The 18,285-nt window shown below is 33.1% G+C and overlaps 1 protein-coding gene across 2 annotated transcripts in view; it reads right to left on the bottom strand.

Annotated features, from left to right (window-relative positions):
* Positions 1 to 222: 222 nt before the first annotated feature.
* Positions 223 to 18,285, bottom strand: part of SLC25A46 (solute carrier family 25 member 46) — a 22,199-nt gene continuing 4,136 nt past the window's right edge. For both annotated transcript variants that reach the window (XM_011365155.2, XM_011365153.2), the window contains exons 2-8: positions 17,105 to 17,147; positions 15,752 to 15,809; positions 13,551 to 13,628; positions 12,994 to 13,094; positions 9,680 to 9,736; positions 8,412 to 8,469; positions 223 to 3,886 (exon numbers count right to left, since the gene is read on the bottom strand). In XM_011365155.2, coding sequence (XP_011363457.1) covers positions 3,308 to 3,886; positions 8,412 to 8,469; positions 9,680 to 9,736; positions 12,994 to 13,094; positions 13,551 to 13,628; positions 15,752 to 15,809; positions 17,105 to 17,147 — 974 coding nt within the window. In that variant the 3' untranslated portion in view covers positions 223 to 3,307. The remainder of the gene's footprint in view (positions 3,887 to 8,411; positions 8,470 to 9,679; positions 9,737 to 12,993; positions 13,095 to 13,550; positions 13,629 to 15,751; positions 15,810 to 17,104; positions 17,148 to 18,285) is intronic.

Here is an 18,285-nt window from a genome sequence, read left to right as displayed (position 1 = left end):
TGTAAAGACAAAAAACACCTCTTCTAGATGAGGTAATACTGTATGAGTCATTGTCGAATCACAAATTTTTGTTACTCTGCTATGTACAGCTTGGTACCACATCAGTGATACTCAATGACTCAAAAGATATTACATATTCAGTTTGTATTAGAAAGTGAAATGTACAACTATTTGAAAGAGAAAGCAGAAATGCCAAAATTAAGAATCACTCAAATTCACATGCATTGTGAATTGTTATCAAGGGGATTTTATTTGCTTATATATTATTGATAGTAATTAGTTCAAACCTGGCTATCTTTAAGCGTTGGCAGAGTAGCCTTTTATGTTAAGACATGGGAGTAAGCAAACTGAGGGCGAAATCTCACTTAAAAACAAATATCAGTGTTTTTTTTATACAGAGCAAATGTATGGATACACAGATAGAAATACTGAAGCACTTGTGCCCAACCAGTAAAGTGAGTTTTGTGCAGTTACAACAAAGCCAGTGCAAAAAGACAACTATGAAGCAGTCAGGCATGACTGTCAAAGTGAGCAAGACTTCCTACCCCTCAGTTTTGTTTCTGAAAACACTGGCTAAGTTATCGAATTCCCCAATCCATAGCCATTTTGAAATTCGCTTGTTTTCATTATTTTATATTTATATCATCTAGTGCTGGGAGTTTGGAGACTTGACCAAATTTTATAAATTTAGGGATTATTTTTCATGGGACCATAAAAAGGTGTCTCAAGGGAGATTTATAAACAGATTTAGCAAATCAATTCATAAATTCACTTAACATAATAGATTAATATTAACCAGGTGTTTCAGTTTTTAATTCAGTCCCTTTGGACTGTTTGACTCAAATTAAGAAACCCTGCAATGTAATAAGACAAACATATCGCACTTCAGCTCCATGGGCAAAATCCGGCTTATGTAAAAGGACCATTGGACCTGTGGAACATTTTAATAGAACCTTATTCATAATACTATTAATCGTTCTAAATTTTTAAAAATGTTATTCTGAGCTATTATCACCTTAAGAAATGTAGCCCATGTATATTTGCTTCTGGCACCTACATGCTAAAGAGCAATTTAAAAAAGGGAAAGAGCATGCTCAATATTTATTTCACTTATTCCTTTCTAAATTCAGTTACAGATATTTGGCCAGCATTTAAGTGCTTGAATTTTAAAGAATTTTATATTTCAACTAATTTGGAATGACAACAAAAAAATTAATATTTTACTTGCCACATTTCAGTTTTAGTTTTAATGTTAATTTGTATTCTTTCTCCAAAAAGACAGAAAATAGGATCAACCTTACTTGTGTGTGGTTCAGGCTATTAGTCTTGTAATGATTCCATAATAAGCAGATTTATATAACTGAATCTTCATGCTAACTTCCATCAAATAATCTTGAAATACTTAATTGTTAGCTAGATAAAGGACCTCATAGATTTTTCACTAGTAATTACTTGGTTCCATTAAGATTCTCTTCTAGAAATTTTCTGAAACTTGAAATTTTCAGAAGTTTACCCTTCTCTGAAACCATCTTCTTTGATTATAATAAAAAATGAAAGGTTTTCAGAAAGTTGGACATATTATAAACATCTAAAAATTTAGTTAGCAGTTCAAAAGCAACAAAAACAATTTAAATGCCATAGGCTAGACAAAGTAAACCATAATCTAAAAGAGTAACCATAAAATACAATATGTTACCAGCGTGTATAATTTTATTTTTCCCCTCTCGGTAGAATTTAAAAATGGAAAACTTACGTGTTTTATTAATTAAAAACACACGCACGAGATAGTAGAGAGTTGCTACTTAAGTACTATTTTACACTTTTTGGATATCATATTTTGGTTCCAACACTATTAATCACAAAAAGTAACCATTTCATTGACATTTAGAAAGTAAAATAAATGTTTGTATAAATTCTAGGTTGGACAACATCAGTGTATAGTCATTGCACTTCAGTGTGCTAAATGGTTCACAGTAAAACTGTGATGGCTCACATGAGGAAATGAAACTAAAACATTTAAGGATGGATCACTCAAATGCATATTATTTTACTATACAAAGAGTTTCACCCATTTAGGAATAGACAGAATTTTTTTTATTAAACTGAGCAACAATTTTTTTGATTATTTGTTGAAATTTACTTCTTTTCCTCATCCATAAAAAGCAAGAACTAACTTCCCTTAAAGTTTGTATTTTTTCTTCAGTATTCAACCAAACAAGTTTAAAAGGCGGTGAGGATAAATCTGCTTTTCTCTTTATGTATATCTAGTTTGGAGAATAAACTATAAGCAAAGGCTAGAAGAAAATAAAAACAAAAGCCATTATTTAATCATGACTATACAGAAGGCAAGAGACACAAATTCCCAGGAAAATTTTAATTTTGTCTCCACCAAGACAAGTCATTCAGAAATGAAAGTGATGTTCCTTTTAGCACACGATTTGTAAATTTGGAAACAGTAATAGTTGTCATGATTATTTTATATTCTATCTTTGTTAAGAGTGGCGCTAAAAACAGCCTGATGATTCACAGACTAGGTAAGCAAATCAAGCTTTATAAACATGGCGAATTTTAAGATGCTGGCATTGAAATGCTGGATTTGGAAATAGACAAGTATGTTGTTTGCCTTAAACCTTTTGGGTACCTTGGCTTTTAATGTTTTATTCTGATAGTAAAGCAGAAAGTGCATGACTTCATTTTAGGCAATAAGCTGATCTAAGAATGGAAAATTTGTAGAGATGTACATAAATGGCTTTATACAACATGCCGCCATCAAGCAGTTACACAGGGACAATGCAATTTAAAATTCTTCAACTCCTGCTTACAGATTGCCAAATCTAATCCTTCTTGTCTTTACCACTGATGACATAATTTATCTGCTTAAAGGTAAACTATGACCTCTTGATACTGTATACTATATTAAGGGTGACATATCAATATCGATCAAGAAGGTGAAATAAATATGTAATATATATTAAAGTCAGATGGAATAAATTCAGCTCTGTGAAACTGTTTTGTTTCCTGACAAATTTTTGCTTCAGCCCAAGATCATTTTTAGTTCAGCATGCGCGCTACACTATCTAGAATTTAATGTATATGAGCATTATTTTTATTCAGTTTTCAAATATGGAATACTTTTGATCCAATATACCTATGCCTTTAAAAAAAAGAGTCTATATAACCAGCATGGGCTTTTTCTACCAGTTTCACATTCTAATCCATTTTTTCTCCCACTATTCACCTTTATCCCTCAAAATTTCATAATGAAGTATCCAGATTATGTCTTTTAGACTAATCAGGAACCCAAATTTCAAACACTATTTTGAAGAAGTGTAGAGTAAATAATTTTGGTAATCTGTAAAACAGCTGCATGTAGTGTGTACTGTATTATAACAGCACCAAACCCTTTATAAAAACCAAGCATTCCTTCCTCTTGCTTTATGGTATTGATACAGTCTCTCATTCCCTCATACTGTGTATTAATTGGAAGCACTTCATAGCCAAGGTCTGTATTGTCAATTATTGTGCGTGTTCCTTGAATGTGAAGGCGGTGCAAAACTGTTTCCAAGGGGTAAAGTATAACATCAGAGCAAAGACTGGCAGCAAAGTTAGCAATAAGTTCTGGAAAATAAGCATCCAACATACTCTGCACTGGGCTAGTGCTCTCAGCTACATGGCTATTATAAGTCTTTCTCTTTAGAATTAGTAGGATGAACTTCTGAATTATTGAGCTGATGATGTAATGAAGAACCCCATGCAGCACCGTAGGGAAGATCAAGGAAAAGAGTGGAAGTAGTCGTTTGCTATGAGGCACTCCCATGCCTATCACTCTTCCAATGCCTTCTTTAATACATTCCAAAATTCCGGTGTTATCTCGAATTATCTCACTCTGAAATAAAAATGTCGAAACGAGTAAAAGTTAACATTTTCTTATTTTTGTCACAAAAACAGGCTCTTTTTAGGTCTCTTTTAAGTCCTTACTAACGGAGGGAACCATCAATGGTTTGCAGACTTCAAATGCTATCTAGGTGTTTGATTCTTTTTTTTTTTTTTCCAAATGAAATTTCATAAAACAGAAAGCAGTGAGGCTTAGAGCTATTTTTATTGAAAAGGGAAATAAGGGAGAAGATGAGGGTGGGCGGGCATACCTGATTTCCCTCAAGAAGCTCCTGAGAACTCATTTTGCAAAGCAATAACTATATGACAACCTAAAGAGGTAGCACAGTGCTTAGAGTTCTTAAGCATGGGTTTACACCCTGCCTCCATTTAACATCTCCTAAGACTCAGTTTATCATTCTATAAAAATGGGATTAGTATCACTTACCATTTATGCACAGAGCTGCTGGGAGTATTAAATGAAAGAAGGCATGATGCCCAGAGGCACTTAATGTTAGTCATTATCATCCACAATGTCTCTGCCTTTTTACAATTTTGAGGCTACTATAACAAAGTTTGTGATATAGATTACTGAGCAATAGGTAAAAAAGGGAACGCTAACAGGCCAATTTGGCTGTAGCATGACTGAACAACAGAATGTGTAAAACAAAGTTAAAAACATAGTCAGTAGCCATACCATGAGACTGAGTAGACTTTGCATTCTAATCAGATGGAAAATAACTGGTTAGTTTTAAGCGGAAGATGGACAAGATATAATTTATATTAACAATGGCTGTTGTGCAGAGGAAGACAAAAACAGAGGCTGAGAAACAAGTTAAAAAGTTATTGCATAATCCAGAAAAGAGGTGGTAATAGACTGGACTACTGGGTAGAAATAGAAGTAAAGTGCTTCAATTGTGCTTTTATCCTAAAATTATAGTCAATGAGAATTACTGGTAGATTAGATTTGGGGTATGAAAGAGAAAAGTCAAGGATAACCTCAAAGATGTTGGCCAGAGGCAGTGGAGGCATACTAGAGCCTTTTACTGAGCTGGGGTATTAAATGAAAAAGCAACTAAGAAGCATGATATATGGGAGGGAAATGAGTTTTAGCTTTGGGGTAGCAATGTGGGAGAGAAACCCAGAGCTCAGATATAGTAAGTCTAAGGTATAAACTTGGAGTTTACAATCTAGACTGCAAGGAAAAGGTCCCAGCTGGACATATTATGAGAGTTTTCAGTAAACAGAATATATTTAAAACCATGAGACTAAAATGAACTCACCTAACCTAGTCCATTTCCCTATCTCTGGCCCCTCTTCCACTCCAGTCTATTTTCATCATAGCAACCAAATAAAGACATGCCAGATCCCATTACTCTTCTGCTCGAAGTCACCAAAGACTTTCCATATTCCTCAAAGAACAGGCCAAATTATTACGATGGTGGACAATGCCCTTATGATTTCTCCCCCTCTTACCTCTCAGACCTCATTTCCTCCTGTTTCCCCCATTTTTAGTGAGCTTCAACGATACTGGCCTCTTTTTGGTTGGTTCCTCAAACACATGAGATACAATCCCACCACCTCAGGGCCTTTGCATTTGCTTTGCCTCTATTTAGAATGTTCTTCTCACAAATATTCATGTAGTTCTTATGCTCAGACCCTTATTCAAATGTCACCTTCTCAGTGAAGCCTTTCTTGACCTTAAAAATAGCAATTGTTTCTCCTCGCCCATTACACATCTTATTTAATTTCCTTATTTTATTTTTATTCTCTTTAGCACTTAGCACCATCTCGTATACTTGTTTGTTATGCCTATCTTCCCCACAAAAACATAAGTGCTGTGAAAGCAGATTATTTTTGTTTCATTTGCTGCTGTATCCTCAGGGTCTACAACAGCACCTGATTGAGATCGACATTAAATAAATATTTAATGAATTTTAAAAAAGGGCAGTTAAGGAAGACTAACTGAAAAGGTAAAATGAAGTCAATAAAAACTTTGATTTAATACTATGCCAAAAAGTCTGAAATTGATTTTAGGGAATATGAGTCAATATGGAGGGAGCCTTAGTGAGCAAAAGGATGTAAGCATTACAACTGAAGAACATTAATCTTATATGAGTACCTAGAATGGACTTTAAAATGCAGGGACTAAAACAAGCATTGTTAACAAAGATAATAACGCATTAGGAAGTTTATATTTAAGGGCTCTAGGAGGTGTTCTTCAGGAGATCTATGTATGAATGGGTATTTTTCAAGGGAAAGAATATTCTCAAAGAGATCTGAGCTCCCCAGAAGGGCAAAAAACCACTGAACATAAAGTGGGAAGAAAGAAGGTAACATAATAAGCTGAGTGAATGGTAAAGAAGGGATGAGAATGGTTGCCTATCAGTGGAGAGTAAGAGACAAACCTCAGATACTTATTAAAGTTAGAACTAAGAAGGCATGATGATTGGTTGGTTATGAAGGATAAAAGAAATATAAAAATCAAGACTTTCCTAAAAACCAGAACTAAAGTCTTGAGTCTTTAGGGTGAAGATAATAATAGTACCATTATAGAAAAGAAGAGGCTCAAAAAGAAATGTGTACATAACTTATTTTTCTTTTCCTAATTCTCAATTCGAGGAATGCATAAAAATATAAAAATGGGTCAACGTTTATGTGAATAAAACAGTTTCTGATTTAGCATTCTATTTATGACATCCCCCACAAAATCCTCTTTAGAAATAATGCTGCCTTTTTGAGAATTAAGTCATTAATAAATAATGTGGCTTCAGATTCTACCAATTTGGCTGTTTGCAGAGGCCATCAACTCTGTCAGAAGATGTTATCAGAAGGTTGTTATGGAAGGGACAAGTGGCAGTGAGATAAAAAACAAATGTAAATAAATAATAATATAAAATCTAAAAAAAAAACAGCTAATTTCAAGGGAATAAGACAAGATTGTTTTCATGAGTTCAGTCTGAGGTGAAGACAATTTAATTCACTTAAAGAGATTAGAGTCAAAATGATTCGAGAGAGTAAATGAGTTCTCTAGGATAGTGAATATAGGATAAAGAGCAGAGAGAGTCAAGGATTGAGCCTTGGAGTACAGTAGAAGAGAAGGTAAAGAGCTTACTAAAAGAAGAGAAAGATGTACAAGAGAGGAGAAATCTAAGAAGGAAAAAAAGATTTCTAGAAAATCAGACAAAATAAATTAAAAGGAGGCAGTTAGCAGGTAAAACCTGGAGCAGGAAAAATAGGGAGTAGATATTGGGTTAAAAAAAAAACCAAACTAATACATAGTGAGCTAGACATTTTACATAGATAACTCATTTAATTTTTATAACTCCGTTATTAAAATACAATTCCCATTTTATGGATGAAAACGTTAAGATTTAGAAAGGTTAAGGCATTTGTTTCAAGTCACAGATCTAATTTAAGTGGAGAAATGTGATTCTGATAAGGATCTGTCTGAACCTAAAACTTGTTTCCCCCAATATAGCACACTGCCTAGTTGCTTTTTCTTAAATAATTATCTTCCTGCTATTTTTTCCTTATTTATAAAATGAGGATATATTTTAGTGATAACTAAACCGCAGCCCCATGTGAAGATTATTGCATTTATTTAACACAATGCCAAATGCAAGGGGAAAGCAAAGTATATTTGGGTAGCAAGATGTTAACTTCGGTTAACTGAAGTTAATTCTAAAAAAAAAAAAAGATCTATGATAGGGCCAGAAAAGCAATTAAGTAGAAAAAAGAGTAGTTAGAAGAGAAAAGGCTGATCCAGTGAGGTTTTTAAAGAGGGAACTAATACGTACTAAAGACAAAAAATATACTAGAGGATCTGATGTTGAAGATGGAAGATGGGTGGTATATAATTAGTTGGAATTTGTGCATAGGTGAAGTTAAAACTATCTTCATCTTATAGTTTTAAATGTAGAAATGGGATGTTGAGAAAGTACATTAATTTGATGTACCTGAAGCACCACCACGTGGTTAGAAATAGTAAAACAATTTAAGACACAAGCAAGGAGACTGCTTTAGCTTTGTAGTACTTAACACACCATAGCATGAAATGGTCCATAACAGGCATGTTTAAAAAGAATGCTGTTTGTAAACTATCTCTGGAGACTACCTGCTCACTGTTAGAATTATTAGACATCGTGTTTTATGTTCAGGTAATTAGTAATTTATTGTCCTATGATATGCCATAACCATTTGAGTTGTGCATTCAGGTCTTAAAAAGTTGAAAAACTCTACAAATTCTTTGTATTCAGACAGAGCAAGTCAGAGGCTGAATTCTGAGATACCTGAATGAAGAATATAGCTGCCTATGGAAGAGATAAAAAGATTTCAAACTAAAAAGTGTTAAGTAAGTTTGCTAAGGCAATAAACTCATCAGCAATGTCCCTTATATATAACCCAGAATATATCTGTGGCATCTGTGAAATAAAAAATTTAAAAGGACATTGTTTAAATTGTTCTGTTACACAATCAGAAATACACACTATATTGAATATTCCAAAAAATAACAAAGACAATAAAAAATAGCTCACCTGTACTGTTTCAATTAGGCTTGCTGAATAAAAAGGCATTGCCACCATATAAGTTAGACTGTAGAAATTAAAACAAACTTATCAGCATACTGAAATAAGATGTTTACACAAAATTTTTAAATATCTATTTTAATATGTCGCTATAACTTATATTCGAGCCTAAATATTTTTAAGGTTTTCAACTATGAATACCTATAAAGACACTTCAGAGACCTGTAACATAGAATCTTTGTTATTCAACAATTAGAGATAAAAACTTAAATATTAATAACACAGGGACAGCCTGCAAAAAAAAGAGATTTTATTTTAAACCAGTATAAAATGTAGGCTCATTTATGATTCATTGTTTGGACATCTACCTACACACAGCTAATCTAGCCTACAAATCTGATACTTAAAATTTAGGATGAGGGATCTATTCTAGTGCTTGGCCTTTTTAGTGACATCTGAACAAGTACACTGTTCTGCTATTACCCTATATCATCATTATCCATTCCCGGATTTCCCACCCAGGAAAGCTAAGCCAGTCTTCAATGGTGAGTGAAGTCCCCGTCTATTATTAAACAATATTGTACAGCTTTGCAAAGTTGTTTCCTACCACTACTATTTAGACATAGTAATATTACAACTTTGCAAGCCTGCAAAATATAGTTATTTAAAATAATATCAAGGTGGGACTTACCTAACCCTATGGGCCAGGTCCTGGCAAGTAGTGGTTTTCAAGGTGAATGGAACATCACTAAGTAATAATGTGCTGGAATGCCCCACAGAGGGAGCCAGCAAGCTGGGGGGGTTTCCAATTCACAATCTTCAAAAAAAATTAAAAAGTGAAGAGTAAAATTCTAATCTACAAAATTGGTCAGTGTTGTAAAATCACTAAGTGCCTTCAGGACTACATTTTAATGACACTAAAGTTTTGAGTTTGCTCATTACCATAAAAATAATTTGTAACTCTGCTTAATAATAAATAATAACAATTTTCCTGATAATTCGGGTTAAAAAAGTTGAAGACCTCTGCTAACTTTCTAAGAACACAAAGAAAAATTAGGTTGTGATTTCAGCCTTTCAATTTAGATTTGTTTTAAAGATAACACATATTTCAGGTTTTTATTCCTCAACTCTATGTTACTTGTCTTTTGAAGTTTTAGTCCCACAAATAATTCATTGCTCTAATTTCCTTCAGTATAGTTATTAAATAAGATTTTTTTCAGTTCTAACACTATGAAAATTTATAGAAAATTTCAATATAAATGCACTCTGATACTTACGATTTCAGTAGAAGGTGTTCTCCTATTTGTTTAGGATTCCATTTATGTGAAACCTCCCTAAAAAATAAGATAAACTGAAGTAAAATAAAAGCCATGTTATTTAAAACATCTAGAATTGGCCCATTTTCAAAAAGGTAATCAAGTTTTAATTTTAAAAATAATCTATAGGAGAAATATATTCTAATGGTGCACATTTTCCTTTCTCAGACACACTTCAAACAACTGTAGTGGTTTGAAAAGAGAAAAAACATACAAGGTATTTTTGTATGTGCTGATAGAAGGGGATGACAGAGGAGGAAGAGTTATAACTGAATATAAAAACAAAAAAAAAGAATGATCGAGGAAGGGAAAGGGAAACAAGGAAGAGGATAAAAGGAGGAAAAAATCTTTAAAAAGTATGTAAGAGTGAGAATCAAAAAAACAAAACAAAATTAACTAACTGTAATGCAGAATGACGTATTACATTTATGTAACATCTACTAAAGTGCCTCTACTTACTATGATGACATTAATTTTGTGCCCTTTATTATATTCTATTTTTTGAGCACCTACTGCATGCCAGGAACTGTGCAAAGTGCTTTACTGAATTATTTATAATCCTCACAATGGCTCTGTTACCCCCATTTCACACATGACGAAATTGGCTCAAAGAAGGTTCATATATAACTTACCCAAAGCCATACAGCTAGTTAATAGTAGAACAGGGTTCTAAACCCCGATCTCTATGACTTGAAGTCTGCACTCTGCCTGTACTGCCTCCCATCTAATGTGATACAAGAGTGAATCCTATGAGATACGTGGAGTAGGGATTGTCACATTTGTTTTACTTATGAGAAAATAAAGGTTAAAAAGATCACAGGGACATGTTCAAAAGAGGTAAGCAAAACACCAAGTCTGGAGCCAAGGTCCAGGACTGTGTGCTTCCTGCTATTTAGGTTAACTCTGGAAACTAGAAAAGAAAGTAAAAGAAGAGAGGCGAGTTGAAAGAACAACAAAGGGGAAGTTATAGCAACAGAAAAGTCAAAAAGGAGAAAAAAGACTACGGAGAGTGAAGGGGAAAGTAAATAAGGAGGCAGAAAAAAATGAAAAGGCAGCTAGAGGGGATAGAAGGGAAGCGGGAGATGGGACGGAGAGAGGCAGAGAAGCAGAAAAGGGGAGTGTGAAATAAAGAGGAGACTCGCTGCCATCAGTTCCCGTGATGAATCTGGCACCCATTGCACCATGGCCACAGCAGGAACCTGAGAAAACATTTTCTCTCAAGTAAGTGAATATGACAAACATAAGGAGATAAAGGAATAAATATATTTTATATTGAAAAGAAAGGAAAGTAATCATTAATAAACTAAGTGCTCTAAAAACAAACGCAGTACAAGTATAGCATGGGTGGTATGTGAACTTCTCTACATTTTTCTGAGACTGAAAGGTCTGCAGAGAAATTTTTGTACAATAGAACCACCATCTCTGATTTATAACACCTTAGAGAGCCTTCCAGATCACATTTGATTAATGCTAGAATACTATATGAGGCCTGAACAACCACAGTGGCTGTCACTGCAACTACCTCATTTTCTTTTTGATCCAAAAAATTCACCCTGTCATGGGCCAACTGTGGATTAAGAAACCATACAAAGTTTTTAACACTGTCCCTGGGAGAGTCCTACCAGGTAGCACTTAAACAAATGTATGCCTTCCAATATTATCTATTACCATTCCTTCCATATATTTCTAGAATGGTTCCCTTTCAGTTATACAGAGTTGTGACCGTCCCAAGCATACATCGTTTTTCTCATGCTTTTCTACTTCGACTCTAATGCTCATTCTATTTTCACTTAATGGCCTTGTATCCTATTTCAGAGGAAAACAGACCCAGCTGCAAATTTCCCCAGTTTCTCCACTCTCTCTGTCCAAACATGCCTAACAATTCTAATTCTCCTCTCGGAGTCTAGGACATTATTATCATATTGCTTACTTTCAATTTATAGCTATTTTCAATTTGTTTTCTGAGCATCACTTACTGCTCCCTCAAACCTTTCCTACCACACACACATATACACACACATGCATGGTACACACCTGCACACTCATAAATTGCCCAGAATTCTGTCCTTTGTCCACTCTCTGTCATTTAGTCTGTATTTCTCCTAAGGAAATTTATCCATCCTAATACTTCAACTGTTACTTTTATGCCACAACATTCAGAGCTATGCCTCCAGCTTCAAATTTTCTCTAAGAATCTGATCCATGGTTCCAACCACTTATAAGACATGTTCCCTCAGGATGTCTTGTAGAAATCTCAAAATCATCTAATGAAGTTTAAATTCCTTATTTTTTTTCCATTTCAACTTATTCTCCTTCATAAATTCTTCAACTTGATTCCAATCTAGAAATCCCAGTCACTGCTAACAATTCACTCTCCCACAGCCCGATTCATAATTTATCACCAATTATCAATTATATTTCACATGTGTCTCTTAGCTCATCTCTTTCTGTTCTATTCTATAGTTCAGACTCTTCTCAGTCTGGCCTAGATCACTATAACAGTTCTCCACAAGTCTCTGTCTACACCAGTCCATTTTTTTTTTAACGCTGCCACTTGACTATATCCATGATCAAAGCACCCATACATTTAAAAATAAAAATAAAAAAAAACCCTTAGATTTTCAATTCCACAGAGAATAAAACCTAAGTTCCTTATAAAAGCACAGCCATGCTTCATTCTAGCACCTCAGCCTCTTTTCCTGTTACTCTACTCCATACATGTCCACTAATCCCAACGCATAAAACAATAAACGAAACCTTCCAACCTCCATAAAACTGGGCGTGCTATCACCTCTACTCAGAATCCTCTCCTTCTCTTCCAAGTCAATTCCTACTCATAATTCAAGATCTAGCTCAGATTTCAGTTCGTTTTTGAAATCCTTGCCAATAACTCCATGCAAAGTGTCTGCTGGGCTCTGAAAAAGTTTAATTACAGCACTCATCACGATGTACTATAATTGCTTACATGTGTTTCCTTCACCAAACTGGCTACTTAAAGAGCATGAATTGCTCATATACCCATGTTTTTTCCTTAGTTGATAGTTGCTGAACATAGTTGTAGGAGCTGAATGACACATCTCAATAGATACTACACCAGAAAGGATTTTTTTTTTATCACATGCTAATTCAGTAAGATCTAATTAATTAACTTTATTGTTTCTTCTCTTAGGTACTTCAGGCAAGTTTTCAAAATTCAAGGTATTTATTAGAAGTGATCATATTTTGTCATATTTTTAATATGAAGCTAATAGATTGCGAAAATGCCAAAACGGTACCTTGGTAATGGAGTAAATTCACTGATTAGTCCCTCTGCTCCAAGTGTGACTCCCTGGACAATAAATGTACTTCCCATTCCTTTCCAAAGGGCCCTCGGTCCCTAAAATGAACAAAATTTATTGTTATGTTAAAGTCTAAAACATACAAAAAAGGTCTCGACAGAATTTGATATTGAATGTTTATTGATATTTTCCAATAAGGTATTATTTAAAAAGACATTTTAATAGAGAACTACAACTAAATTAACTTCTGTCATTATTTTAATGTTTGTCAGGTGGCCTATGTCTAGGTCAAATAAGCATTTCAATTAATTAAATACCTCTAATACTAATTAAATGCCCTTAATATATAATTAATTTTGGCAAAGGTGTAAATTCACTTATTACTCAGTGATATCATAAAGATGTCATTATCATGTTACATTAGGTTTAGTCCAAGAGTTAAGATATTTTTATTAACTACACTAAAAGGAATGATTGTTGCTTTAATTATTACTAAGGCCAAATGGCCCTTACATTATAAATAACTTTACTAAAATCTATAAATTAATTCTCACCTGAGTTTTGTTAAAGCTGTACATAATATTGATGACTGTAAATGGAGTGAGATGATAATGCCTAGCATGGTAATTAACCTGTAAAAAAGATACTTCATGATTATTTTGTTGTTGTTTCAATAAGAAATAACAAGGGCATGAAAGATATACAGTGGAGTCACAGCATAAATAAAAGTTCAATTCTAAAGTCAGTATAAATTATATACATAAGCAAAATTACTCTTGAAAGTGCTTTAAATAACTTATTGAGTGCAGTACATATGGTTACATAAATACAACCCTGAAGACCAATCCAATCCACAATATACATAGCAATATAGAATATATAATAAAGGCCTTGCTAGTTGAAATTTATGTTTCTTTTAACTCTAGAATTACATTCAGTGTGGCAAAATGTTCATTTTATTTAATGGCTAGCATTTTTCAAACTATAAGATATAAACAATTGGCAAATTACAAAATCAGTAAAGAGGGTCAGAACTAATACTTAAGTGAAATTATTTTTTAAAAGTATCAGAATGCATCACACATTCCAAAGGTATTATTTTATAAGACTTTTTTTTAAGTTACTCATATATATGTATATACCAGATCACAATGTAATAGTCACAATTTTACAAATTTTACAATTTTACAAATTGTGACTATTACATTGTGATCTGGGCATATACAACTGTTCATGCTTTTTAACTGGCTCTTTCTCTATATACATTTATTTTTTGGTGCTAGGCATAAACAGCTTAATTTGTAATTATTTATATCTTTTCTAACTCAATTTTCAAAGAAGATAAATTATAAGAGCTTTTGCCACAGTGTGGTCCACTGACCTCGGAGGGCCTTTGAGGGAATTGACACGTTCAAAATTATTTTTTTGATACTAAGGCATGATTTGCCTTTTTCCTTGTGTTGACAATTTCAATAACAGAGCAAAAGCAGTGGTGTGTAAAACCGTTAACTCTTTAGCATGAATCAAAGCAGTGGCACCAAACTACGTTTTTGTACTTATTATACTCTTCATCCCATTCACTTGTAAGGAGGAAAAAGCCACTTTCGCTAAACATTGTCCTTGGTGAAGCAGTTAAATATATCAATTTTATAAAATCTTGACTCTGGGGTATACATCATTTTTCTAATTAATGTTTTGTGTGTTGCATAGTGAAGGAAGATGGCTGTTGTGAGGAAAAGCACTTGTCTAAAGAAGCTGCAAGATGAACTAGCCACTTTTTTCATGGAACACCCATTTTTTTTCCAGGAAAACCTGACAAACTGTAGTTACTTACACTTGGGACAGATATACTTTTAAAAATAAATAAAGTGAGATTATTTTAAAAAAACATAATGATAGCATTTGCTGCCAGTGATAAATTTGAGTACACAGGCAAAAATTAGAATTCTGAAAAACCTGTATCTACCTTCAAGAGCTTACCAATACTAGAACACTTTTCTGGTGAGATTGGTAGTGAATTTAATGATTTAATGGCTTTTTGATACTGTATAATCAAATGTTATAACATTTAGAAGACCTATATGACTTAGTAAATCGACGTTTTTCAATTAATCAATGCATGATGTAACAGAATCTATTCAACTTGCAGTATAAATCAATAGATTTCAATGTAACAGAGTATAAAAAGTTAATTGATGTTTCAGATTCCACAATGTAAATAACCTGTAAGAAATTACCACCTATTCAGTTTTGTGTAGTATCAAAGAATATCTGCCAATTATCTGAAAAAGATAAAAATACTCCCATTTTCAAACACATGTATGTATAAGGCTAGTTTCTTTCAAAAACAATGTATTGTGACGGATTGATTGCAGAAGCAGGTATGAAAATCTAGTTGTGCTAGACAAAGAGGCTTGAAAAATAATACTGTTTTCATAAAAATGTTATTTATGTTAATATCTAATTTTTTTAAAATAAATTAAAGAAATACATATTTAAATGTTCCCAGTTCTGATTTCTGAAATGGTAAATGATGATAGGTATAACCCATACAAACAAAAGTCCTTTGGAGACTTCGATAATTTTTAAGACTTAAAAGGTTTCGAAGACCAACAAGTTTGAGAACTGACATATTATAGATTTTGGTACATTTCACATGGAATAATGCTTATGTGGTCTCAACTATTTATCTGAGTTCTGTACTTCAAATTTGGGTTAGTACTATTGTTTGGAAGGTAACAGAAAGTACATTTACCTGACATTGGCGGCGGAGAACAATGCAAGGATGGGCCAATACATTTTCTGTAAAGAGACTACATAAAAATAATTTATAAATATACATAATAGAGCCAACATTTAATTTATAACATATATGTATCCAAAATTATTTTTGCTTGAGGAATCATGCAGTTTCCCATTCTTAAAAGTAAAAAAAAAAATTAAAAAATGTCTAGACATGTTCGCAAATCATTATATCAGTAACAAAATTCAATATGAAAACTAAAGCCAGATCTGCAAACTGGTAAGGGAAACACTATATAATACTAATATGTACTGTATAAAATGAAACTATATTTCTGTATGCCTGATATGAGAAACTCCTTTCTTCGATAATTTAAATGCTCCTTTCTATTTCTTTCAGACGATGTCTCGTGAGCAAAGTTTCTATCACAAGAACCATCTCTTTTTCACAAACCTCATTCTATAAATTTTGGTTTTGATGTACTTTGCGCTTAAGCTATGAGGATTTTAATGACCATGTTAACTGATTACTATTTTACATATAAAATATTTCTTCTGAAAACATTTCTCACAAACTAATAACAACTGTGGGCTTAAGCACTGACAGTGACACATGCCTGCATGGGCGCGTGCACACACATATAAAAATAATATACCAAATGAACAACAGCTTTAAGTACAGCGAGGCAAAAGAAAAATTAGCTATAGCAGAAGGAAACCTTAACAAACAAGTTTTGTTTCTACTGACATTAATATTCTCAAGTTTAATTTTGCAAGGAAGGTCATATGTTCTCCATTAAAATGTTTAAAACAATGAGTTATTCTGTCATGATATGTAAGCCTTTATGCAATTTTAATATTTTTGAAACAGTATTCACTAAAGGTCACATAATCAAAACTAGAGGCTTTTCTTACACTAAATAATCATTAAAAATAAAAAAATAATAATGGTGCTCATTAAATGCTGATTGTAAGCAAAACCTAAACTCTGTTAGTAAATATCTTGTTATAAGTCAAATGTTTAGGGAGAAGTTTCATTGCAAAATTACTTCTTTTTTTGGAGGGGGAGATAAGATTAGATTTGATTTATTCTTTGGAAGACACATGAAAGGTGTTACAATTTTCCCAACAAAATTATTTTATGATTATAAAATTCAATGACTAGGCTCTATCCTTACTAGAAAAAAGGCAACTCATAAATTTTAAATCATTTTTTTCTGCAAAATATTTTTGAATATTTAATCTACTGCTCCAAAGAATCACTCTAAAGGAAGCAATAGTATATATAAATAGTAATCATTTACCATTATTACACTTAAAACTTTTTATAAAAACTTAAATTGAAAATCCTTAGATAAAACATTACCTTGCAAGTCCAATACCAAATCCAGCAAATCTACTCAACTGTTCTAAAATAGAAGGAATAAGATTACTCATAACCAACATTTAGGTTTACTGTAAAAACAACAAAAATATTTTTTATTAACATGATATTCATTTATCTCCAGGTCCCAAAGTCAAATTCTGATAGGGGCCCGGGAAGTCCTTTGAATGAGTGAAGGACTCTGTTGGGGTTTGTGGCAAGTTGCAATACACAACTGCTCTTCAACTCCAATACACTGTTGCAATGTGGGACTGTGGGCTCAGAGTTTCTAAGCTGTGATTCTTTAAAAAATATATTCTCATTTTTATGTAATATCTTCCCATTAAAAAATATTTGCTACTTTAAAAAGTGTTAAAACATTGTGTGGGCCAAATCAAACACGTTTATAGGTAGAATCTAAGGGCTATCAGTTTTTAACTTCTGACTACAAACATAGAAGGCTCTGCCTGATACTGAAACACCAACTTTACCTCCCGTGTTGTAAAATTAGTCACTCCCTGTTACTGGAAAATGTCTACATAACCCAATAGTCACAAGTAAAGCACTTCAAAATTATTAAATGGAAAGAGTACTTAATCAAAATGCATAAATAAGGCTATTTTCCCAAATTTTAAATATTTTGAGAGTAGCTACTTAATTAGGTCTCTGTGATAGACTGAGTTCACATGTGCTACTCTTGACGGCCGATCTGTCCTCTTATTATAAAAGTTTACAGCTGGAAACATTCCTATGCATATGTTAAAATAGAAATTTTCTTCTTGACTAAAAACCTCAAAGTCATGATGAAATTTCACACCAAGGGAGTAGTCATAAAATTTCAGCTATAATACAATATTCACAAAGAATGATTTTCTCATCTTTTCTCTCACCTTTCTGTCCCATCTCCCTTCTCTCTCATCTCTGCTCTTTCAAATGAAGCAATGCCCTCACTATTCCCTTAAAGTCAGAAGAAGACCGTGTAATCACAACTCTTGCGAAACCATTTGATTCACCCTTGCCTTAAAAAAATGTATAAGCAAGATAGAAGCTTCTTTTGCCCAACTTAAGGTACTCTCCTCCTTTCAACTTTTCCCTTTTTGTGTGTGCCGATCATCCCCTAATATCAACAGAAAATACCACTGATATTTTCTGGAAAATGTTAAAAAGGTTTACTAAGTCTCTCC

This window comes from Pteropus vampyrus, unplaced genomic scaffold (assembly GCF_000151845.1).
Source record: "Pteropus vampyrus isolate Shadow unplaced genomic scaffold, Pvam_2.0 Scaffold106, whole genome shotgun sequence".
NCBI lineage: Eukaryota > Metazoa > Chordata > Mammalia > Chiroptera > Pteropodidae > Pteropus > Pteropus vampyrus.
Note: the sequence above shows the minus strand (reverse complement) of the source record. Positions and strands in the feature narration are given on the sequence as shown.